The 25,239-nt window shown below is 44.7% G+C and overlaps 1 protein-coding gene across 1 annotated transcript in view; it reads left to right on the top strand.

Moving 5' to 3' along the window:
- EED (embryonic ectoderm development) overlaps positions 1-24,095 on the top strand; it is a 39,401-nt gene extending 15,306 nt beyond the window's left edge. Inside the window, exons 3-12 of the mRNA XM_060234998.1 lie at positions 1,858-1,950; positions 7,119-7,184; positions 8,999-9,124; positions 9,215-9,296; positions 11,190-11,281; positions 11,519-11,652; positions 14,821-14,926; positions 15,893-16,051; positions 20,972-21,045; positions 23,739-24,095. Of these exons, the coding sequence (XP_060090981.1) occupies positions 1,858-1,950; positions 7,119-7,184; positions 8,999-9,124; positions 9,215-9,296; positions 11,190-11,281; positions 11,519-11,652; positions 14,821-14,926; positions 15,893-16,051; positions 20,972-21,045; positions 23,739-23,865 (1,059 nt within the window). The 3' untranslated portion in view covers positions 23,866-24,095. The remainder of the gene's footprint in view (positions 1-1,857; positions 1,951-7,118; positions 7,185-8,998; positions 9,125-9,214; positions 9,297-11,189; positions 11,282-11,518; positions 11,653-14,820; positions 14,927-15,892; positions 16,052-20,971; positions 21,046-23,738) is intronic.
- Positions 24,096-25,239: the final 1,144 nt, after the last annotated feature.

Below are 25,239 nucleotides of genomic sequence, written 5' to 3'. Positions count from 1 at the left end.
GAAACTGGGGTGCAGCATTTTGGGGGCAGGTTTATTGGTTTTTCCTTCTTTCATGGTTGCCTGTCCTGCTGTGATTTGACTCTTTATGCAGTTTTCATTAGCACATTGGTAGTCTATGTTTCTGTGGACATTTTGTTGCACTGTAAGGGCTTGTAAGCCTCCTTAGATCTTAGGTAAGTGGTCTCCAATCTTTGGGCAGCTTTGGAATCCTGAAACAAGGTGGTGGGCCCATCCACAAAATGGCTGCCGCACGAGGGGGAGCCAACCACAAATGTCAAGCCGCCCTGAGACACCTAGGTGAGAAGGGCGGGGTATAAATCTTAATATAAATAAATAAATAAATAAGGAGTGGAGTGATGTATAAATTTTATAGCAGCTCTTCAACACAGCATCTGTTTTAACAGGATGTTTTTTAAAATGAACATGTTGTTTAAACATATTTTCTTGCGTACCCGCAGTGTGCTTCAGTCATGCAATGAAGATACTTGTGCCATGGTGACACCTTTTAAAAGAGTCTGCCCAGCCAGTTGTAACTCCAGTGGCCAATCAGAAAGCCTATGTGATTCTGCTCACTTTCTGAAAACTCTTGGGGGGCACCAGCAAAGGAATTGGCGGGCATCCCTAGACACCGTGTCAAGGACCCCTGTCTTAAGTGGTGCAGAATTTTTGATGCAGAGTTGTATCGTGGAGTGAAATGGACAAATTAACTAAAACTTTAAAAGACTATGACTTAGACTTATTCAAAAAGGAGTGGAAGAAATTCAAAGGATATATGGGGAAAGAGTGGAACATAAAAAGATATTGGACAATTTTTTAGTAGTAACTAAAAGTATTATATTATGATAGATTAGTGGTGCCTTTAGAATTGAATCTAAATTTATAACTTCGGGGAAGTCAATATTGGAGGGAGGGGGGGTGAAATATCATATGGTTTAGTATAAGAAAAAGATAATTAAATATTGTAACCATGTGTTATTAATACATTGTTAAAACATGAAATTCCCAATCTCCAGCCCTCGCCTGGAGGCTGGCAACCTTAAGTGATGCAGAATTTTTTAAAAATAGCATAAGTAATTATTGTGTGCTGTGACCAAGAAATCTAGTTTCAACTGTGGTCTCTTTTTACCATCTGTCACACAGCCAGGCCTAGCAGGGCCTTCTACTGGCTGCCGCCACTTTGGTAAGGGTCTGTATGGAAGGGCCCAGAGCACTCAACCAGCCTTGTCTTACTTTAATAAATACCTCCTAATTGTGACTAAGGAGACGTGAGGACCCAAGAAGTATAAAAACAACAGTTTATTTACAGTGCTCAAATAATAAGTGGTTAGAACAGTGAAATATAACTACAGTAAAGGTTGGTGCAGATAAAAAGCCCTGGCACGTTTATCTATACAGTCCCTACTCTTAATAACCAACACTTACCCCCTTGGGTAAGGGAACTTTTCCCTGCTGCAAGCTCTCTAGGCTACAGCCTGCCTTCAGCTCAGCCTTCCAGGAAAAGAACATCCCCTGCCTGGGCTTGGCCCTTTTATGTTCTCCTTTCAGGCCTCAGCCCTCTCTGGGCCGGTTTCCCTCCAAACCCTTGCCACCCAGTCAGAGGGACCGAAGGGATCCTGGGAAATGTAGGCTTTTCCCAGTAGCTCCTAGGCAGGCTTCCCTGGGCCTGCAAGCCTCACTAGGCCCAGGGTCATGGCACCATCACCTGTTATTCTGCCTTTCAAAATCCTGCCTCTTTTGCCAGATATATAAGAAGGTTATTGAAGCATTGGATTTTTTTTTTTGCCAGAATTGCTTATGGTTGGGTATATTTTGCTTGTGCATTGAATCTTCATCTTCGTTATCCTTTACTTTTTCCAGGAAGACCACAGTCAGCCGCTGTTTGGGGTGCAGTTCAATTGGCACAGCAAGGAAGGCGACCCTCTTGTGTTCGCCACAGTCGGCAGCAACAGAGTGAGTGGCATATTCAAACCTGGCCTTCTTTCATTCTCAGGCTGTTAGCCTGCTTTCCGAGGACACACAGTGCCATGATAAGTTGTGGTTGGATATTTCAAAACAGGGGTGCCGAACTCATTTGTTATGAGGGCTGGATCTGACATAAAAGAGACCTTGTTGGGCCAGGCCATGTCTGGGTGGGTCGAGCCATTTCAGGCTGGGCCACGTGTGTACCTATTTAAGATTAGGTAGCAGAGCTATAAATTTTATAAAGAACACAGACAAACACAAATACATATTTTTAAAAAACTTAAAACATGCTTAAAACGTTAGCACTCATTGGTCTTAAAGGTGCTTTCTTTATATTTCTCCCATGGGATCCAGGGAACTGGGCAAAGGAAGCTCTTTCCTTCCTTCCCTAGGGACTTCGGGGGGAGGGAGGAGCGTCAATCACTCTCTCTCTCAAGCTTGGCTCAGTAGCTCTGCTGCGTGATTGGGCGAGCCTGGCAAAGCAAGTTATTCCTCCCCAAGGGAGGAGTCTCAGCCAATAGAGAAAATAGAGGTTTTGTTCTGTAGCTCCTGTGCAATTGAGCAAGCCTTCTAAAGCAAGCTGTAATGCAGAAGGAAGCAAGATACATGGGAAAGGAAGCAGATGATGGCCAGTTGCTCTGGAGACCTGATTGGAGCCTCTGGGAGCCTGATTCGGCCCTTGAACTGCATGTTTGACACCCCTGTTTTAAAAAGTTTGTTTCCATCAGTCATTGGCCATAACTGGAGAAACAGTCATGCTAGAGAAGTAGAGCAGGATGATATTCACACACACACACACATACACAAAATTGATGACATTAGAACTTGAGAATGTTGAAATACAGCTTGTGGACTGAGTTGTTACTTTCTGATTCTTATCAGCCAGTAAAAATCAAGCTTTCAAAGATCAGAGCAGGGAAAATTTTTATTCTTGTCTGTTGTACAAATAGAACTTTTTTTAAAAAAAAAAAATGAGATTCTCAGTTTCTTCTGTACCACAATGGCAAAATTGTGCAGCATGTAGGCGTTAGTAAGTGTGCCTTCCAAAACGGGAGTTGGCATCAGGTTAAACCTTAACACGCAGAGAGAGAGAGAGAGAGAGAGATTGGTGTAGTGGTTCAGTGTGTGGACTCTTATCTAGGAGAACTGGGTTTGATTCCCCACTCCTCCACTTGCACCTGCTGGAATGGCCTTGGGTCAGCTATAGCTCTCGCAGAGGTTGTCCTTGAAAGAGCAGCTTCTGAGAGCGCCTCTCAGCCCCATCCACCTCACAGGCTGTCTGTTGTGGGGGAGGAAGATAAAGGAGATTGTGAGCCACTCTGAGTGGAGGGCAGAATATAAATCCAATGTCGTCGTCTTAGAGTGTCATAACTGAATTGAGCAAGCTAATCTTCCAGTCAATGTGGGTGTGTGCATTCTTTCCTCCTAGAGCCATATTTTGCTGCTATCTATAAACTCTTGATTTAAAGCGGCTATGCCCAATCCGTCCCCAACTTTCGGAAGTGAATGCAAGCCTGTGGAGAACTGAAGCCTTCTAAGTCCCTTGACTTCAGTTGTGTTAGAAGGCTTGCAACTTTGCTTAGGATGGTATTGTGAGCCTGGGAAAACCTATGGTGTTGCAGTGTATGAAGCAGACTCTGATACCAAATTGTTTGTGGAAAAGAAAGGGGCATTTGTTCCTTCAAGCAGTGGTTCTTAAGACTTTTGAGTGGGACCTACATCTGGATTTAACTCTACTTTTCACAACCCGTTTGCATAGTAGCTTCATGGTACTTTTCCTCTTTCCAGAAATAAAGCATGGGATTTTAACTACTTTTAACTTTGAGTAAACTCGTATTCTATTTTGTGTGTGTGTTTAGTGTTTTTGGCTGTGTTTAGTGAAACACAGTTGGCTGTGTTTCATAGCCATTTAGCACAAAGGCAAGCTCAAGTCTGCCATCAAGGGCCTCCCCTCCCAACTCACCCTACTTCTCTTCCTCCCAACTGATCTGCAAACCACTGTTGTAATGTGTTTTAGTCTGCTTTTCAGCATCAAAGAACATTTTACCCAGTAATTTAGGTTAACAGGTACTGCTATATCATCATTGAACATATGAACATATGAAGCTGCCTTATACTGAATCAGACCCTTGGGCCATCAAAGTCAGTATTGTCTACTCAGACTGGCAGCGGCTCTCCAGGGTCTCAAGCTGAGGTTTTTCACACCTATTTGCCTGGACCCCTTTTTGGAGATGCCAGGGATTGAACCTGGGACCTTCTGCTTCCCAAGCAGATGCTCTACCACTGAGCCACCATCCCTCCCCTACGCTTTTTCTGCGCTTAAAAAAGCCTGTTGGTGTGCTTTGTGGGATTCCCAGAATGGTCTAAAGGAGCTTATTTCGAAAGACTTGCAGTCTGCTATCTCTTCGAACGTTCCAAACCTTTGCCTGATATACAGCTTGGATTTAGGATGCAGAATGTACTGCAGTTTTCAGAAGTGGGGAACTTTCTCTGATGTTAAATTGTGCATCTAGCACAGGGGTGGCCAAACTTGCTTAACATAAGAGCCACATAGAATAAACATGAGATACTTGAGAGTCGCAAGACATCAGATGTTTGAGAGCCGGAAGGCAAAGCAGACAGGCAAATAGATTGGGGAAGGAGGGAGCTGGAAAGAAAGCAACTTCAGCATAACGCAGAGCTGAAAAATTGTTTGTTTGTTGCAATCCTAGACAGGTATATGTGCAGATTGAGGAGATTTGCCACCATACATGTTCTGGAAGCTTTTACTTTTTATGTTGATCACTCAGTTTAATGGAAAGGTTAGCTGTGAATGGGAAGGTGATGGGCCTGTTCCATTGGGCTGGAGGATAAAACCTTCAAAAGGCATTTAGTTGCTTGTGAAAATGACTGCATAAAAACTATATCTGGAACCGATGAATGGAGTCTTCCCCCATCTCCCAGTGCTTTATCAAATTTTAGTATAAACAGAAAAGGACTAATTTTTCCTCTGGCTATCTTTCAAGCAAATCTGATAGTAAATGCTTAAAAATATCCAGTTCCATTTCAAGCAAATATAAAGTCCAATTCCAGTATCTATGTGGCTGTATCAAATTTTATCACGTACCACAGAAATGCTATATTTTTAATAATTTTGCTGTTAGCAATCATTTGAAATATGTGTGTCTCCATTAAGGATCACAACCTTTTTTCTATGCTCTCTAGTTATTCATATATTGTGTGAAAAGAACATAATAACTATAGCTTAATTTTAATTGTAATGTATTTTATTTGTAAAGCATTGTAACCAAGCTACACGCTATATTTCGTTTCTGTTGTATAAATGAAGGTTTTTTAAATTAAAAAAAAATCACCGTATCTTTGTGCCCAGTTGGAATTATGTTTTTTTAAAAAAAGGGAGCAGAAAAGGGCAGGGGAGGGTCCTAGAGGGAGAGCCAAGTGTTGAATCGAAGCATTCTAAGAACAGATTTCAGATTTGCTTCAGATACTTGTATAGTTTGACTCCCTTTGCAAAGCAAAATGCTCCCTGGAAGGTGGTTAAACCATGTTTCCCATTCTCAGCAATAGAAGTGCTGCTTAAGCGATGCGAGTACAGGGAGGTGTTAGTCAAGGAGAAATGAGCACAGGCTTCAGGAAAGCCAGCCCCCTGTAACTGCTGCCTTTTAATTAAGTACTCACAAGGCTGCTTGTCTAGGAGTTAAACGATCAGCTGGCTTGTCTGTCATGAGGGAACACTATTTCAGTGAAGGTTGTATGCTCATCCGGTTATCTAAAAAGGCAAAGGTAGTCCCCTATGCAATCACCAGTTGTTTCTGACTCTGGGGTGACGTCACATCAAAATGTTTTCACAGCAGACTTTTTTACGGGGTGGTTTGCCATTGCCTTCCCCGGTCATCTACATCTCCCCCCCCCCCCCAGCAAGCTGGGTACTCATTTTACCAACCTTGGAAAGATGGAAGGCTGAGTCAACCTTGAGACGGCTCCTTGAACCCAGCTTCCGCCGGTATCAAACTCAGGTCGTGAGCAGAGCCTAGGACTGCAGTACTGCAGCTTTACCACTCTGCACCACAGAGCTGCTTGCCATCCAGCTATCTACCTGCCAGCAAAAAATGTTTCTAGTTTCTAGTTTCTTGCTGTGCAGAGGAACGCAATGGCAAACCACCTCTGCTCTTCTCTTGAGAGCCAGTTTGGTGTAGTGGTTAAGTGTACGGAGAACCGGGTTTGATTCCCCACTCCTCCACTTGCAGCTGCTGGGATGGCCTTGGGTCAGCCAGAGCTCTCGCAGGAGTTGTCCTTGAAAGGGCAGCTGCTGTGAGAGCCCTCTCCAGCCCCACCCACCTCACAGGGTGTCTGTTGTGGGGGAGGAAGGTAAAGGAGATTGTAAGCCTCTCTGAGACTCTGAGATTTGGAGTGGGCGGTGGGGTATAACTCCAATATCATCATCATCATCATCTTCTCTTGCCTTGAAAACCCCTTGAGCTGGAACTTTTATGGGGTGGTTGTGAGTTGGCTGGGACTCAGAGGCACATTTTATGTTTTTATTTTCTCCATGGAGAATGATTTTGTGGGGAGCTTGGGAAGACAAATGAGCCCCGTGGCACAGTGTTAAAGCTGCAGTACTGCAGTCCTAAGCTCTGCTCACAACCCGAGTTCGATCCTCGGCGGAAGCTGGGTTTTCAGGTAGCCGGCTTGAGGTTGACAGCCTTCCATCCTTCCGAGGCTGATCAAATGAGTACCCAGCTTGCTGGAGGGGAGAAGTCTAGATGACTGGGGAAGGCAATGGCAAACCACCCCGTAAAAAGTCTGCCGTGAAAACATTGTGAAAGCAACATCACCCCAGAGTCGGAAACGACTGGTGCTTGCACAGGGGACCTTTCCTTTCTTGGGAAGCCAAAGCCCCCTATCCACAGCTTTCTCTGTGGGCAGTGCCAGGGATGGAGTGAAATATAATGTCCAAGCAGGTCCATGGTCTGCTTTAAGCAAATTACTGGCCTGATAATTTATTTATTTATGTCCGAGCATGCATGGATTAAAGCATTTTTAAGGTTCAGAAAAAGAGGAGAGTTAATTTAGATAATGCATTTAGTTCCTGGTTCTTACAGCTAAACCGATTTCCAGTACATGAATCTAATTTCTTGCGTGTTCTCTGCCTTCAGGTTACTTTATACGAATGTCATTCCCAAGGAGAGATCCGGTTGTTGCAGTCTTACGTAGACGCTGATGTATCCTTTTATCTCATATACCTCTGGGACTGGTTTCTGAAGGGCGTCAGCAATTTCTTTGCTTGGTGGCTCTTACTGAGACTAATCCTGGCACACCAGATGTTGGCATTTAGGTCTCAGCGGGCCCCCTCCTGGCTCACTTCATTTGATAATAGTTGCGGTTAGAAACAAGAACTGATCTAGCATTCTCCTTTAAAGACAAAATCTTCATTAAGTCATTTTTGTAGAATTTATCATCTGGGTGGGTGGTTGCCGTTTAATCTGCGTATCCCAGTGAAATATTTGCTACTCCTTTCCTGTTGCACAATAAAAAAGCCTAAAGTTAGAAAATTATTTTATTTTTTTTCAAATAACATTTGATAGCATAAAAGCTAAAACTAGCAGCCTTGATTTAATTATACCAGACTCTAAACCCATCCTATGAGTTCCCCTGTACTATCACCTTTTCCCTAATCCTCAGTGTCCGTTATTTTATCTGTAAATTTCACCTTCCCTAGTACTTTCTTCTTTTGCATAAGAATATTTTTAAAAGAGCTGGACCATCAACCAGTGAAAGAGAGATGTGCTCTTAGATCGGGGCTCCCGGTCACTTGCTGTGGGTGGCCAGAGTTTTCCTTGCTAAATTTGCCACTCCCAAGCTAGCGTCAAACAATGCCAGGACCACAGAGGTTTTGCAACCAGGAAATAACAAGAAAAATACTCTCCGTGCAAAGAAACAATGTCAAAATACAGTTACAATTATTCCATTCTCCAATACACCAATATATTATCGTAACAGCAATATAAATTTCCAGTGGCAAAAATACCATCCGAACCACACAATTTCACTGCTGTCCATGCAATGATGTAACATTCACTGAACACAGTCCAATGATGATGCAAAACCGGTCCATTCTCATGTTGGATCCGTGCAATCCTTCCTCTGGGACCGCCTTATTTATTTTTAGGGGCAGTAGTCTGATGGTGCCTTATTTCATTACAAGTCACTGTTTTCCAGGCTTTCTCTAATTAATGTCCTTGTTCAGAATGCTGCTGCCATTTTCCATCTATCAATGAACGCAGTAAAATGCTGATAGAACGGACCGGTTTTGCATCGTCGTTGGACTGTGTTTAGTGAACATTACATCATTGCATGGACAGCAGTGAACTTGTGCGCTTCGGATGGTATTTTTGTGGCTGGAAATTTATATTGCTGTTACTATAATATATTGGTGTATTGGAGAATGGAATCATTGTAATTACATTCTGACATTGTTTCTTTACACGGAGAGTATTTTTCTTGTTACTCCCGAGCTAGCAGCAGAAGGCCTGCCTACAGGTGGAGCTGTGGTCTCCGTTCTGGTGCCCAGGACATTCAGGGTTATGCTTAGGCTAACCTGCCTGCCCTTTTATGTGTTTTAAAGGTGAAGGAAGTACAGGAGGAAGAGTGGGATAAACCAGGAAGTATTTTGAAATGCATCGTCTTGGATCCTCTGCCTAGCTGAAATTATGTCTTTATTTTCTCATTTCTGTTCTATACTTGCTCTGGATCTCTTTGTCGTTTTAGCAACCCATCCAGTCTCTGGCCAGTTCTAGCTACCTGACCTTTAAAAGTCACTCGTGATCTCCTTAGCTTTCTTTGTCTCTCCCGAATTGCCATAGCTGTCTTTTGAGCTTTGTTCTCTGTTAATTTCCCTGTGCCACATACGGACTTATTTGTGGCTCCTGTTAAGTTGTGACGTTTTCTCCTGCGCTCCAGCAATGAGTTATCCAAATGCACAGTTGCCAAAGGAAGTCCTCCGCTTGTTCGTATAGTCCTTGACCTTATTCTTCAGGCAGATGAAAACTTCTACACTTGTGCGTGGACCTACGATAGCAACACGAGCCATCCGCTGCTGGCTGTGGCTGGCTCCAGAGGCATCATTAGGATAATTAATCCTATAACGATGCAGTGCATAAAGGTGAGTTTGGCCGGCTCGCGGGGGTGCAAGCTTTTGATGAAAAAAAAAACCATGTTGGGAGTAAAACCTGCTTTTTGGTTTCTGTCGTAGCACTATGTGGGCCACGGAAATGCAATCAATGAACTGAAATTTCACCCCAGGGATCCAAATCTTCTCTTGTCTGTCAGCAAAGGTATGAGAACAAGGTTTCTTTGTGATGTTCCATGGAGGGCTTAATTCTGTGAATGAACAAAAGGGTGTCACACAGCAGGAGCCTAGGAGGGCCTGCTACTGGCTGCCACCACTCTGGTAAGGGTCTGCATGGGAGGGCCCAGAGCACCCAGCCACCCTTGTCTTCCTTATTAGTAGGAGATGTGAGAACCCAGGCAGTATAACAACAAAAGAAGTTTATTATTAGTGCTCTACAACCATAAGTGGGTGCTAAAGATTTAGTGCTTTAGTGAATACGAAACAGGGTTGGTGCAAATAAACAAAAGCCCTGGCGCGTTTAGCTATACAGTCCCTACTCTAATACCAAAACTCACCACCTCCCTTGGGTGAGGGATCTTTTCCTACTGCCCATTCCAAAGAGCAATCCTTCTCCATCTGCAACCTCTCAGACAAGAGAACCCCTCTGCCTGCAGCCTCTCCAGGAAAGAACACGCCCTGTCTGGGCTTGGTACTTTTACGCTCTCCCAGACCCCAGCCCTCTCTGGGCTAGTTTCCCTCCAAAACCTTGCCTCCCAATCAGAGGTACAGAGGGGATCCTGGGAAATGTAGGCTTTCTTTAGGAACTTCTAGGCAGGCTTCTCTGGAGCCTGTAGGCCTCACTAGGCGCAGGATCATGACAGTGGATGGAAGGAAAGCATGAAGAGGATACAATCCGCTAAGCACTGCAAAAGATTATTGCAGAGTACTCTGAGCTCAAATAAAGGATTGACAGCTCTTTCTCAGACCTGTAGGAGGTGGCACATGGTCATTCTTAGCTGGTAGAGCAATGTATCTGATTAATTCTGAGACGACAAGACTCTGGCATGCCAGCTACGTATGCAGCTCCTGAACACGTGCCATGTTTACTTAGGCTGTGCCCTTCAGCTCCGTCTGCTGGTTACAGACTTCTAAAATGCTAATGCAATTAATTATTGAATGTCTAGTTTGGTTCCTTGCACTGATTCACTCTGTGTAATTCACCTTGAGTCTCTGTGAGAAAGGTTGACTATAAATAATGTTAATTTTTTTTTTTTAAAAAAGTAGATGTGTTCTTGGAGGGCAGGTAAATATAAATAAATACATGCAGTTGTTCAGCCAGAAGGCATTTTAAGTCTAAACAAAAGTGGGAAGTCTGACTTGGGCTGTGAATAAAGCCAGCTGCAATGCATCAGAACACGAAAGTAGAAAAGTTATAATTACGAAGGGAAACTGATTTCGTTTTAAGTGCTTTTTCATTGAGATGGCTGTTTGTAAATATGCTTGTGTTGTGTACTCTGTTAAGGTAGATTCAAGCCAGTAGTTGTGTTGATCTGAAGCAATAGAACAAAGTTTGAGTCCAGTGGAACCTTTAAGACCAACAAAGTTTAATTCTGGGTATCATCTTGAATAAAACTTCATGTGTGTGTGTGTGAGAGCAGGAAATAAGTTCTCAAATGTTGTACCTCTCATGTCCCTGATTTTTTTGTATGTAGTTTTTGTTACAGGGTAAACCTTTAGTTATAAGAGCCCCGTGGCGCAGAGAGGTAAAGCTGCAGTACTGCAGTCGGAGCCCTCTGCTCACGACCTGAGTTCGATCCCAGCGGAAGCTGGTTCCAGGTTGACTCAGCCTTCCGTCCTTCTGAGGTCGGTAAAATGAGTACCCAACTTGCTGGTTGGAAAGTGTAGATGACTGGGGAAGGCAATGGCAAACCACCCCGTAAAAAGTCTGCTGTGAAAAACGTTGTGGAAGCAACGTCATCCCAGAGTCGGAAACGACTGGTGCTTGCACAGGGGACTACCTTTACCTTTTTAAACCTTTAGTTAATCTTTTAATTTTTCTGTCAGTTGTTATTTTAATTTTGCAACAAAGGAAATGAGCTTATGGTTGTTTTGCTAGATCATGCGTTGCGACTGTGGAACATCCAGACTGATACGCTGGTTGCGATATTTGGAGGAGTAGAAGGGCACCGGGATGAAGTTTTGAGTGCAGTAAGTAGGAAACTGTCCCAGCAGCTTTAACATATTTCTGTGCCTCCCTCACTCCCTCCCCTCTTCCTTGTCAAGCAATTATAAATCACCTGAAGCAAAATGTACACATCTCTGTGTAATTGTACAGTTTATTCCGGTTGTTGAGGAGGGAAGGAAGGGCTCAGCAGCTGTTACACTTCAAAATTTGGATGCAAAAACCCTTCAACCGTATTTTGTGTTTGTGTGCCTTATCCACAGGATTATGATCTCCTTGGTGAGAAAATCATGTCTTGTGGCATGGACCACTCCCTGAAACTCTGGCGAATCAATTCAAAGAGGATGATGAATGCCATCAAGGAATCCTATGAGTACAACCCCAATAAAACCAACAGGTATGGACAGTGCTTATCCTAATATGAAGTTGTACTCTCTCCCCTCCCCCAGTACTTCCTGGACATCAATATTATCTAAAACTGGTAATTAAAAAAAAATCATACCATTTAAAGGAAGAAAAAGGTCTGGATCTAGATGACAGTGTAGTTTAAATGCTAGAAGTGGTTTTGTGCTTTATGCAAAGCGTTGGACAGAGTGCTTTAGGTGGGTGTGGAATCTCCTTCCTTGGATGTTCAGTGGTTTCTCTCTTGAAGGATTAGAGCGGTGGTCCCCAACCTTTTTGGCAGCAGGGACTGGTTTTGTGGAAGATAATTTTTCCACAGACTGGGGGAGGAAACAACACAATTTTTGGATGATACAATTGTGCACTTTATTTCTATCTAATTTACCGTTTCTAGGCAAAATTATTGAGAGGGCTGTGGCGTTGCAGCTTCAGAGGTTTCTGGATGACGCTTCTGTCCTGGACCCATGTCAGTCGGGCTTCCGGCCGGGCCATGGGACGGAGACGGTGCTGGTCGCCTTGGTGGATGACCTCCAACGGCAACTGGATCGAGGCGGCGTTGCGGTGCTGATGTTGTTAGATCTGTCGGCTGCATTCGATACAGTCGACCATCGGCTACTGACGCGCCGCCTCGCCGACATTGGGGTTGAGGGGTCGGCCTTGCAATGGCTTTCCTCCTTTCTCCTAGGTCGGGGACAGAGGGTGGCTATTGGGGGGGAACGGTCCCGGAGGCGCACACTGGATTGCGGGGTGCCTCAGGGAGCAGTTCTCTCCCCGATGTTGTTCAACATCTATATGCGCCCCCTCGCCCAGATTGCCCGGCGGTTTGGGCTGGGTTGCCATCAATATGCAGATGACACCCAGCTCTATCTACTAATGGACGGCTGGCCCGACTCCGCACCAGGGAATCTCGACCGGGCTTTACAGGCTGTTGCGACATGGCTCAGGCTGAGTGGGCTGAAACTGAACCCAGCGAAGACAGAGGTCCTTTGCGTGGGTCGCGGCGCTCTGGGAAGGGAAATAGCTCTCCCGGCCTTCGATGGTGCGCTATTGAAAGCAGCGCGCCAGGTAAAGAGCCTGGGTGTTTTACTGGAGCCTTCACTATCAATGGAGGCCCAGATAGCAGCCACTGCCAAGTCAGCATTCTTCCATCTGAAGCGGGCAAGGCAGCTGGCCCCTTTCCTCGAGCGCCGGGACCTCGCAACAGTGATCCACGCAACGGTCACCTCAAGACTAGACTACTGTAATGCCCTCTACTTGGGGCTACCTCTGTGCCGGACTCGGAGACTGCAGCTAGTGCAGAACGCGGCAGCCAGGCTGTTGTTGGGACTCCCAAAATGGGAGCATATACAGCCGGGGCTGCGTGAACTGCACTGGCTGCCGATTGTATACCGAGTCCAGTACAAAGTGTTGGTCGTTACCTTTAAAGCCTTATATGGCCGAGGACCAGCCTACCTGAGGGACCGTCTTTCCCCATATGAACCCCAGAGAGCACTGAGGTCAGTCGGGAAAAATCTAATGACCATCCCCGGGCCGAAGGAGATTAAACATCAGAGCACCAGAGCACGGGCATTCTCGATTGCGGCTCCTACTCTGTGGAACCGACTCCCCGAGGAGGTGCGGGCCCTGCGGAACCTTGAGCAGTTCCGCAGGGCCTGCAAGACCGTCCTTTTCAAATTTGCACACCCGGACTGTTAGGAAGATCAGAAATTAAGGAGCCACCAACGCGGTTGAAGAACTATACCGCAGAATAATTGTATTTATTGAACTGGTTTTTAATGTTACTAAGTTTATTGTTGATGTTTTATATTGTTAAACTTAAAGGTTTTATTATTATTATTGTATGTTTTTATAAAATGTTGTTAGCCGCCCTGAGCCTGCTGAGGTGGGGAGGGCGGGATAGAAATAAAATTTATTATTATTATTATTATTATTATTAATTTGCTATAATGGTTAAGTGTGTGGACTCTTGGGAGAACTGGGTTTGATTCCCCACTCCTCCACTTGCACCTGCTGGAATGGCCTTGGGTCAGCCATAGCTCTCACAGAGATGTCCTTGAAAGGGCAGCTTCTGGGAGAGAGCTCTCAGCCCCGCCTACCTCATTTGATGTCTGTTGTGGTGGAGGAAGATAAAAGATTGTGAACCACTCTGAGATTTGGAGTGGACGGTGGGATATAAATCCATTGTCGTCGTCATCATCATCATCATCATCTTACATTGTAATATATAATAATTATACAACTCATGGCCTGGTTGCTAACAGTCCTCAGACCAGTACCGGTCCATGGCCTGGTGGTTGGGGACCCCTAGATTAGAGGATGGGACAGATGTTTTCTGGTTAGGTTGAACTGATAGAGCTCTTCTGGCTCTATGATTTTTACGTTTGGCACAGAGTGAGTCTGGTGATCAGTTTGGTTTGTGCTCTTGGGCAGCTGAAGGACAGGACCAGGTGATTTGGTATATTATTATTATTAGTGTATTTCTATTCCGCCCTTTCCCCCTTTTGGGGGGCTCAAAGCGAAGTACAGCAATTTAAATTAAGATCACAATAAAATCAACTTTGGCAATCAGTAAAGTGCAATAGGTTAGTTCAGCATGATGATATGAAGCAAGATGGTATAGCACCACAATACAGTGGTGCAGCGGGCCATAAGGACGTAGGGGGAGGCCAATTGATCTAATAGGTGGATAGATGCCTGCTGCCTCATCCAAAGACCTGGCAGAACAGCTCCGTTTTACAGGCCCTACGAAAGGCCAGCAAGCCAGTTAGGGCCCGGATCTCCATAGGGAGCTGATTCCACCAGGTCGGGGCCAGGACCGAAAAAGCCCTGGCCCTGGTAAATTTCCAGGTAGCCTTCTCTACTTGCTTGACTGTGTGCTGGAATCTTTTGCACTTCCAGGTAAGTGGAAAACAGCTTTGGGCTGGACTTTCCGATTCTTACATCAGCTGGTGAAAATAGGTAGCACCATTCAGCCAATTGATTAAGATATTATGAAAAACTGCAGCATAGTTCTGAAGTATCTAAAGCAGAACAGCTATTCAGGGAACAGTCTGTTGTTGGGAATTGTAGGGTTATCTGGCCTCTCTTTAAATTATTTGTTGTGCATCAAACCCTTGCAGTTCCTTCCGTGTTTGCTAATTGGATTTGTCCATTTTCTCCTCAGGCCGTTCGTGTCTCAAAAAATCCACTTTCCTGACTTCTCTACCAGAGATATACATAGGAATTACGTAGACTGCGTGCGATGGTTAGGGGATCTGATACTTTCCAAGGTATGATGACTTGTGTTTTTAAACAGTGTTTACATTTCGTGTTCAGTTAGTGGAAGAGAAACTGAAAATACATTTAATTGATAAGGCAAGAGCTTTTGGGGGGGTAATGAATGAGATGGTATTATTTAACTATCTTCAGTGGCCTTTTCAAAATCATAGAATCATAGAGTTGGAAGGGGCCATACAGATCATCTAGTCCAACTCCCTGCTCCATGCAGGATCAGCCAAAAGAATCTCCGGCAAATAATCATCCAGCTGCATTTTTAAAGACTGCCAATGAAGGGGAGCTCACCACCTTCCTAAGCAACTGGTTCCACCTCTGAACTACTCTGACTGTAAAATTCCCCCCCCTCCCAATATCCAGCCGGTACCTTTCTGCTTGTAATCTGAGCCCATTGCTTCAGGTCCTATCTTCTGCTGCCAAGTGGAACAGCTCCTTGTCCTCCTCTAACTGGCAGCCCTCCTCTAAATGTGATTGACTGTCTGGTATACCCAGCAGTCCATAGCCTACAGATGTTTTATAATTACACCCTCCCCCCTCCACTGAGCAGAGCAGTTCACATCCTGAGCAGAACATAACTACAGTCAGGGCTTTTTTTGTAGCAGGAACTCCTTTGCATATTAAGCTGCACCCCACTGACGTAGCCAATCCTCCAAGAGTTTACAGTAGACCCTGTAAGAAGAGCCCTGTTAGCTCTTGGAGGATTGGCTACATCAGCGGGATGTAGCCTAATATGCAAAGGAGTCCCTGCTACAAAAAAAGCCCTGACTACTGTAATCTTAAAATAGGCAATGGACAGTGCAAGACCTTGTGTGGCTTCAGGTTGCTGCTGAACAAGCCTGCCTGTGTTAAGGAGCGGCCGTTCGCATGCACAGCTTAGAGAGAACGGTGGTTTACTGTATGGATAAGTTTGAGTGTTTTTTCTGGATGACATAGCATTTCCCCCTCCTCTCTTGTGTTCACAGTCCTGTGAAAATGCCATTGTGTGCTGGAAGCCTGGCAAGATGGAAGACAATATAGATAAAATTAAGGCCAGTGAATCAAACGTGACTATTTTAGGCCGATTTGATTACAGTCAGTGCGATATTTGGTACATGAGGTTTTCAATGGATTTCTGGCAAAAGGTAAGGGCCGTGGCTGCCGGGCACAAGATAAAACTGAGCAATAGCTTTTTTTTTTTTTTATAAGATTGGTCCTAGTCAAGAAAAAGGGGTTCAGAGAGGGGATGAGCCAGGCTGGGGTGTAGAGAGATTGACCAGAATTTAGTAAAAACAAATAACTCTGGGTTCTGCCAGAGGTCAGCTGAGAAGTGGCAGCTCCTCCTTCTTGGAATGGTTATCGAGGGGGAAGATGGTTCTGGCTCTGCCTATAGGTGACCAAAGGAGCAGCTTCAAGCATCTTGCTTGTCTCTTCCCTCCTTACCTGTTAGACACTTTTGCTCAGTTACCAGTTGTCAGGGATCTGGACTACAGATCTTAGAGGAATAGCTTTCTTGTTTCTGATAGGATTTAAGGGCTTCAGGGTAATTGCACCAAGCACCTCTAGGCAAAAAAAAGTTTGAGTCCAGGGGCATCTTTAAGACCAACAGTTCTGTTCACAGTGTAAGCTTTCATGCGCATACACACTTCTTCAGATACATCGAAGTGGAAGTTGCAAGTCCATATAGCAGGGGTGGCCAAACTTGCTTAATGTAAGAGCCATATATAATAAATGTCAGATGTTTGAGAGCCACAAGACAGGGAGGGAATAGATGAGGAGGGAGGGAGAGGTGGAAAGAAAGCACCTTTAACTTTAAATGCATTCTCCAAGCTGCCAGCTGACTTGACTTGGAGAAGCGATCTAGCTTCTCCAAGCTGGCCAATGGGGTGTTGAGGGCTTTGAGAGCCACACAGTATGTGTGAAAGCCATATGTGGCCCCTGAGCCACGGTTTGGCCACTCCTGATGTAGAGAGTGAGCAGCAAATTAGCATACACCATAATAAAGTTGATGGACAGATGCAAGGACCAAACTGGAATATCAAGCTTAGTTTGTATGGGCACCATTTGTTTGGGTTTCATTCCGGGAGAAACATAGTGAAGGAAATAAATATATCCAAATCGGAAGGCTACCCACCTGAATCTACTTCTACACAAGAACATCAGCAGGGTTCTAGTTTCATTCCAGCGCTGTTGTCCATTTCCTCTGCATTCTCCTTTCCTTGTGCATCTTTTATGGTTTGTGAGCACAGCTGTTTCTCAAAGCAGCTGACAGGAAACCAGTCTGAAAAGTGGGATATAAATGCGTTGGCAAAACATAATGTTTGGGGGTGTGGATGTGAAAGAGATTATCAGGAAGGAGAGTAGGGCACCAAAGAAACAAACAAACAAAAAGCATTTCTTTATAGAACTGGTAAAGGCGTAACTTCTTCTTTCGAGTGAGTGTTAAAATTGTTGTTGCCTGAAAGCAAGTGGAACTGGAACATGACTCCAAACTTACAAACAGTGGAGCCCCACTCTCCTTTAAGTACCATACTTGGACTATTGCTTCTCCTGAGTGGTTAGGGTTCCCAGTGGCTATCGTGTTTCCTATTATGCTCACTAGGTCTGCAGTTTTTACATACAGAGTATTATTCCCCCATGGGACTAGCTGCTAGGTGTGGCACACCAAGACAATGCATCCTCCTGAACTGAATCAAGACCTCGGTTTCCTGTCTCATTACTAATGCTGATTTTGCCATGCCTTACCCCCCCCCCCCCCCCCGCATGTCACATCTAATCCTTTCATGTTGTTCCACCAAAAAAGCAGGCAGTTTGTATACTTTGGAATAAAATATTGACACAAGTGATTCTCGTTATAAATATTTATTGAAATCGTATGTTAGTATAGTTGTTAATTCACAGTGTTTCTTTCTGCACCATGTTATTGTCATTCACCTGCAGTCGCCATTCGGCATCTAAAATCACTTTACTCTCCTATTATATCACTTTCTAGCTGTATCTGAAGAAGTGAGCGGTGACCCATGAAAGCTCCTCCCCTGTCACAAATTTTGTTAGTCTTTAAGAAGAAGAAGATATTGGATTTATAGCCCGCCCTCCACTCCGAAGAGTCTCAGAGCGGCTCACAATCTCCTTTACCTTCCTCCCCCACAACAGACACCCTGTGAGGTAGATGAAGATATTGGATTTATATCCCGCCCTCCACTCCGAAGAGTCTCACAGCGGCTCACAATCTCCTTTACCTTCCTTCCCCACAACAGTCACCCAGTGAGGAAGATGAAGATATTGGATTTATATCCCACCCTCCACTCCGAAGAGTCTCACAGCGGCTCACAATCTCCTTTACCTTCCTTCCCCACAACAGTCACCCAGTGAGGAAGATGAAGATATTGGATTTATATCCCACCCTCCACTCCAAAGAGTCTCACAGCGGCTCACAATCTCCTTTACCTTCCTTCCCCACAACAGTCACCCAGTGAGGAAGATGAAGATATTGGATTTATATCCCACCCTCCACTCCAAAGAGTCTCAGAGCGGCTCACAATCTCCTTTCCCTTCCTCCCCCACAACAGACACCTTGTGAGGTGGGTGGGGCTGGAGAGGGCTCTCACAGCAGCTGCCCTTTCAAGGACAACCTCTGCCAGAGCTATGGCTGACCCAAGGCCATTCCAGCAGGTGCAAGTGGAGGAGTGGGGAATCAAACCCGGTTCTCCCAGATAAGAGTCCACACACTTAACCACTACACCAAACTGGCTCTCCTGGACTTTTGCTCTTTTCAACAAGGCACATTGTCAATGCAAGAGATGCAGCAGTAAACATGGTAGATGAAAAACTGAGACAGCTTAAAGTGCCCAGGCAGAAGTGCAATGAAAGAGTATGAGAGCTCTGTGAGGTCGATTACTTTTACAGTCCCATCTGTGTATTCGGAAGAAGTTTATGTCGCCTCACTAGAATCCTCCTGAAACAGCTTAAAAATAAAATGATAGTACAAATCAACACATTAAAAGGAACTAAAATACAATATTAAAAGTCAAGCATAAAAACATAAAACCATAAAAAGCAGACCATTGGCAGCTTTAAAGTAACAGTTTTCAGAATAGATTAAAAGATTAATTAAAAACCTGGGTGAACCGAAACGTTTGGGCCTGGCACCTGGAAGACAGCAACGTAGGTACCAAGTATGCCTTAAGAGGAAGGATGTTCCAGCATGGTTAATGGGAGTTGTAGGCAAAAAACATCTGGAGAGCTACCGTTGGCCTCTCTGCCATAAGTGAAGTGCCATTACTGAAAAAGCCCTGTTTCTGGTTGCCATCCGCCTCACCTTGGAAGGTGTGGGCACAGGGAACAGGGCTTGGGAGGCAGATCTTAACCAGCAGGCTGAACAGTGTGGGATGAGGTGGTGTTTCAGGTACCCTGGCTCCAAGCCCATTTACGGCTTTAAAGGGAAGAACCAGCACTTTGAATTGTACCTGGGAACAAATAGGCAGCCATTGCAGCTTTCAGCACTGGAGTGACACGATCCCTGTATCCTGCCCCTGATAATAGCCTCACTGCATTTTAGACAAGCTGAAGTTTCCAGACCATTTTGAAAGGCCAGCCCCACATAACATTTGTATCACTCTCCTTTTTAGGAGATGAAAACTGATCTGGTATAGTCATTTGTATTCTGCAGCAAAATATTCAGACTGTATGTTTCTACTGACCTGTTAATTTTTTCCTGAGCAAGTTCAGTATACATGCCCTGTTGTTAACTTGACTGGTAGATTTTAGAATATTTTTGGCCAAGGTGGCGGACAATAATTATTATTGGAGGAGACTGAAGACTATAATTCATGCTGACAGTCCAAGTGGTGTGAGCCAGTTTGGTGTAGTGGTTAAGTGTGTGGACTCTTATCTGGGAGAACCAGGTTTGATTCCCCACTCCTCCATTTGCAGCTGCTGGAACGGCCTTGGGTCAGCCATAGCTCTTGCGGAGCTGTCCTTGAAAGGGCAGCAGCTGTGAGAGCTCTCTCAGCCCCACCTATCTCACAGGGTGTCTTGTGGAAGAGGAAGGTGAAGGAGATTGTAAGCCACTCTGAGATTCAAAGTGGAGGGCAGGATATAAATCCAATATCTTCTTTTTCTTCTGATGGTTAGAGCATCAGACTATAGAAGTGGGGTGATTTGCATTCAAGTTCACTTTCAGCCTTGAAGCCCACTGAGTGACCTTGGTACAGTCACTGTTCTTTCAGACCAACCTATCTTGCACTGTTATTTTGAGGGAATGTAGAACAGGGGAGAACCTCTGTTCATGGAGCAAAGATTGAATAAAATTGTGAGATGTGATGAGGGCAAAGTTTGGCCTCTAGTGGCCGATAAATACAGCCGCTTTGTGCTGATATCTGAATGTTAGAAGCCAGATTCTCTACCCCTAAGGGTTGTAGGTGAACTTTGTTGACTGCAGATGGCTGTGATTTCCTTGGCTGGGCAGAGCTTTCCAGTTGTGAAGGCCTGTTAGTCTTGTGGTGTGACTTGAAGGGAACGGTCCGATAAGGGCTCTAAAAATGCTCTAAAGGCCTGTCTTATCTTTATTTGTCTAGGGGAAATTATAATTTCAAATCTGTTTTCCTGAGGCAAAGGACATAAATGTATATGTATAAGTCTTGCTTCATGTTAAATTTCTTCCCCACCACCACCACCAGTTTGGTTTGCTCATTGTCTTGTACTGTAAAAAAGATTAAGGTTAAAATACTTAATTGTTTCTTTTAAAAAAATTCCTAAGGACGAGAAGTATTGACAGTTGCAACACCTGTAGCACATAATATTAACAAATGCAGGGGTGGAATTCCAGCAGGAGCTCCTTTGCATATTAGGCCAAACACCCCTGATGTGGCCCAATCTTCCAAGAGCTTACAAAAAAGAGCCTTGAAAGCTCTTGGATGATTGGCTACATCAGGGGTGTGTGGCCTAATATGCAAAGGAACTCCTGCTAGAATTCCATCCCTGAACAAATGTAATTTTTAGTTTGCCTGAGTGCTTCTATGTTCCATTTCAGTGTTTGGCTGTACATGTCTTTTGTCCTTTTGCAGATGCTGGCCTTGGGTAATCAAGTTGGCAAACTCTACGTTTGGGATTTAGAAATAGAAGATCCTCATAAGGCCAAGTGAGTAGATTTGACTAGTTTGCTTTCAGGCATGAAACAGCAAGGACTTCTTTTTTACTCTAATATACAAAGCTGGGGTTTTTTTTAAAAAAAGAAATACAATTCATAACCTTTTTTGCAGGCGAAATCAGTGTAAGGGAGCATGAGTAACCCACCTCACTTCACATACATCGACAACTTGTTTAACTAGGAGAATGGACAGACAGATGCAAATGTCCAAGGGGTGACCTCTTCCCCCTTTCATTCATTCGTATTAGTTCTTCTGTAGCCTCTACCGCAGGTCTAGTACTTATGGAGGCCGTCTGGGCTATATTACATCATTCTGCAGGTAGAGACTCATTCAGCTGAGTGCTGCTGTACGGACACAAAATTCATCCACATAGGTCAGGGGTGGGAAACCTTTTTTCTGCCAAGGGCCATATGGATATTTATAACATTCGCGGGCCATAAAAAATTATCAACTTAAAAAACAGTGCTCCGCCGAGAGAGAACGATTCAGGTCGGCAAAATTAATGCAAATAATTGTTTTTCTATTTGAAGTAATGTGGGGAGAGCCTAATCTGGCACGCACACACCCAGCCCGCCGCCCTAGGCAAATGCATAGGTCCAGGGCTTTTTTGTAGAAAAAGCCCAGCAGGAACTCAGCATATTAGGCCACACCATCTGGGATAATCAAGTGCAAACTGAACTGTGACGGTAACTTTTCCAGGCCCCACAGCAATTCTGGCCGGCCAGCCAGGCCCCAGGGAGGCTGCCGCAGAGTGCATCTGGGCCCTGTGATCCTTCCCTGGCCATGGGGAGGCTGCTGCACAGCGCAGCTGGGCCCCACGATCCTCGCTGGCCAGCCAGGCCCCAGAGAGGCTGCCACATGGCTCGGTTTGGCACAGCAATCCCCGAGGGCCACACCAAGTGACCTCAAGGGCTGCATACCGCCCTCGAGACAGAGGTTCCCCACCCCTGACATAGGTTGCCCCCCCCCGAGATAATTTTTTGCATGGAGGTTTGTGAAGTCCTGTACACTCCCCATTCTCCTTAAAAGTGGTGCAGTCTGTCTGCATAAGATGTTAGGCTCAGTTCAGACGTGCAAAATCATGGCTTAATTAAATTAATGGTAGCTTAAGAGCAATGTTCCCTCTAAGCTGCAAAGTCTTGTGAGGAAATATTCTACTTTGTGGGCTACTGGCTACAGCTGTGCTGGATCCTACCAAGGGCCCAACTGGTCCAGCATTCTGTTCACCCTCCTGCCTTTGCTCCCCATCAGCTGATTTAAGGAGGCATAGTATCTCTGGTACTGGAGGGAGCAGATATCCATCACGATTAGTAGCCATCGATTGCCCAGTCCTCCATGGATTTGTCCACTGCCTTCCAGTTGGTGGCTATGGGCACATCCTGTGACGGCAAGTTTCATAAATTAACCGTGCACTGTGTGAAGAAGTACTTCCTTGTGTCTGTCCAGAATCTCCCACCTTGAATCTCCCACCACAGCCTCAGTGAATGATCCCAAGTTCTGGCATTATGGGAGAGTCAAAATTCCAAGTTACTCTACTTCATGGTTCATATGCTCACGACCTGAGTGATCCCCAGCGGAAGCTGGGTTTTCAGGTAGCCAGCTCGAGGTTGACTCAGCCTTTCATCCTTCCGAGGTCGGTAAAATGAGTCCCCAGCTTGCTGGGGGGAAAGTGTAGATGACCGAGGAAGGCAATGGCAAACCACCCCGTAAAAAGTCTGCTGTGAAAACATGAAAGCAACGTCACCCCAAAGTCAGAAACTACTGGTGCTTGCACAGTCGACCTTTCCTTCCCTCCTAACTTCATGGTTCATATTCATCAAGCCAGGATATGAGGTTGTTTTATTAGCCACAGTTAGAACCAATGTTCTCTCTAAGCTGCAGAGTCTTGTGAGCAAAAATTCTACTTTGTGAGCTACTGGCATTAAAGTTGTGAGCTACTGCATACATTATTGTGCTCTGGGGTCATCCTTCCTGAGCTAAGACAAAAATGTGTGAGCTGGAGGGTAACAATCTGTGTGCTAGCTCACGCTAACTCAGCTTAGAGGGAACACTGGTGGGAACATAAGAAGAACCACGCTGGTCCAGACCAAAGGATCTCTCCGCAGAGAATGCATAATTCTATAAACCTCTATCATATCTCCCCTCACTCCCCTTTGTTCTAGACTAGTCACCCCAAGCTTTTTAACTGATGCTCATAGGCCAGCTGCTCCAGTCCCTGGTTAGTCCTAATGATATTTTTCACATGATGTCTGAACTCTGCTTTAATCCTAGTTTGATCCTTGCTTATTTTCTTGTGATGCCCAACCAGGGTATGGCGAGACAGCAGCAAACCCAACAGTTGTTATACCAAATCACAATTTGAGCAATTGTGAGCTGAATCCGAGTTTTACAAGCCAGCCATACTTTAAAACCATGGTTTTGCATGGTATCTGAGCTGTGTCTTAGCTTCGGTGGGAGAAAGTTCTCTACTAGCAGTTTAAAAATCCAGGGACGCTTGAAAAGCAGGTGAGAGAGAAGAGTCCCGCCTCTGGACAGCTCACAGATACCATGGAAGTGAAATTCTGGCCTACATCCTTAGTGATCTGTATGGCCCACCTCTCCTGTAACCAGGCTGTTAACTCAGAGGGCAAAAGATGAGAAACACAGACCTGATTCTTACAGCCTTAATTTTTTTTCCCAACAGGTGTACAACTCTTACTCATCCAAAATGCGCTGCTGCAATTAGACAAACCAGCTTCAGCAGAGACAGCAGTATCCTCATAGCTGTGTGTGACGACGCCAGTATCTGGCGCTGGGACAGGCTGCGGTGACCGACTGCAAACTGCAAAGTGCAAAACGCGTCTTTCTATATATATATCTATATATATATTGCTTTTTTGTGTCAAGAGAATTGGCTGTCTCACTAGTTCCTTAACTGCTTTGAGTAGTCTCTCCCCGCTGCGCGTGATCACCTGAAAACTAGCTGTTTACATTTTGATTTTGGTAGTGTCATTGTCCTGTTTGGAATCTGCTGCTTTTTAATAAAAATATTTTTGTAAAAGTTTGGTTTCTTGTCCATTTTAAATTCAGAACGAACACTTGGCAATCTGTCAGAGTTCCCCCCCCCCCCAGGGACATTCTGCATCACCGCATTTTTTTTTTCTGGCGACCCTTTGCAGAGAGGTGTAGACTATTAACTCAAACTTGCTTGACGTAAGAGCTCATAAAATAAATATCAGATGTTTGAGAGCTGCAAGACATGGACAGATATTACACATCTTTATTAAAAGTCTTAATAATTTCTTTGAACAGAAAGATAAACAACATAATGTTTGCACTTTCCAAGATGAGCATGCTAGAAGGAGACTTTTTAAAAAAACAAAAGTTGGGAATAGCAGACCCTATAAGACCAGCATAGGGAAAGGTTGGGGAATTATTTTTTGGAACCAGAGGAAGAAGGAAACGCACATGTACCATATAGATCACTGACCACTATTTGCATTATTATGCATCTCTCTTTGCCTTGACGCCAAGATTAGTATATTGTATATTTTATGGATGTTGCCTTGACGCCAAGATTAGTATATTGTATATTTTATGGATGTTGTTAGCCGCCCTGAGCCTGCTTAGGCGCGGAGGGCGGGATATAAATAAAATTTTATTATTATTATAGTAAATACAGCTCCTACAAGAGCTATGAATATGGGGGAACACTGTTGCACCCTCTTTAATTCTGTTCCTCCTTTCAGTAGGTCCGTCAGCTGTTGCTCTCTTTCCCTGCTCTAGGTCTCCAGGTAACCTCTGGGGTGGTGGAGAAGAGCTTGCAAACCTGCCTTCCCCGGTCCCCCTTTCCCTACTTCACGCATGGTGCAAATAGTCACCTATCTATGGGTCACAACTCAGAGGCTGGCTGAGTTTACAGTAAGCCCTGTAAGAAGAGCATTGTAAGCTCTTGGTGGATTGGCTGCATTGGGGGTGTAGCCTAATATGCAAAGGAGTTACTGCTACAAAAAAAGCCCTGACTAAATCAGTAACAATCATCCTGTTCATTTCAAAAGCAGCTGTCTTCTAGGAAGAGCAGCATGGTATCACTAAGGAGGTCATCTTTGCCTGGCACAAATGCTAAAATACATTAACTACTAATTTTCAAACATTTGTGTGATCCATGTGACAGCCTTGTGTAGTGGTTAGTGTTGGATTAAGAT

The sequence above is a fragment of the Heteronotia binoei genome, chromosome 3, assembly GCF_032191835.1.
Source record: "Heteronotia binoei isolate CCM8104 ecotype False Entrance Well chromosome 3, APGP_CSIRO_Hbin_v1, whole genome shotgun sequence".
Lineage (NCBI taxonomy): Eukaryota > Metazoa > Chordata > Lepidosauria > Squamata > Gekkonidae > Heteronotia > Heteronotia binoei.
Note: the sequence above shows the minus strand (reverse complement) of the source record. Positions and strands in the feature narration are given on the sequence as shown.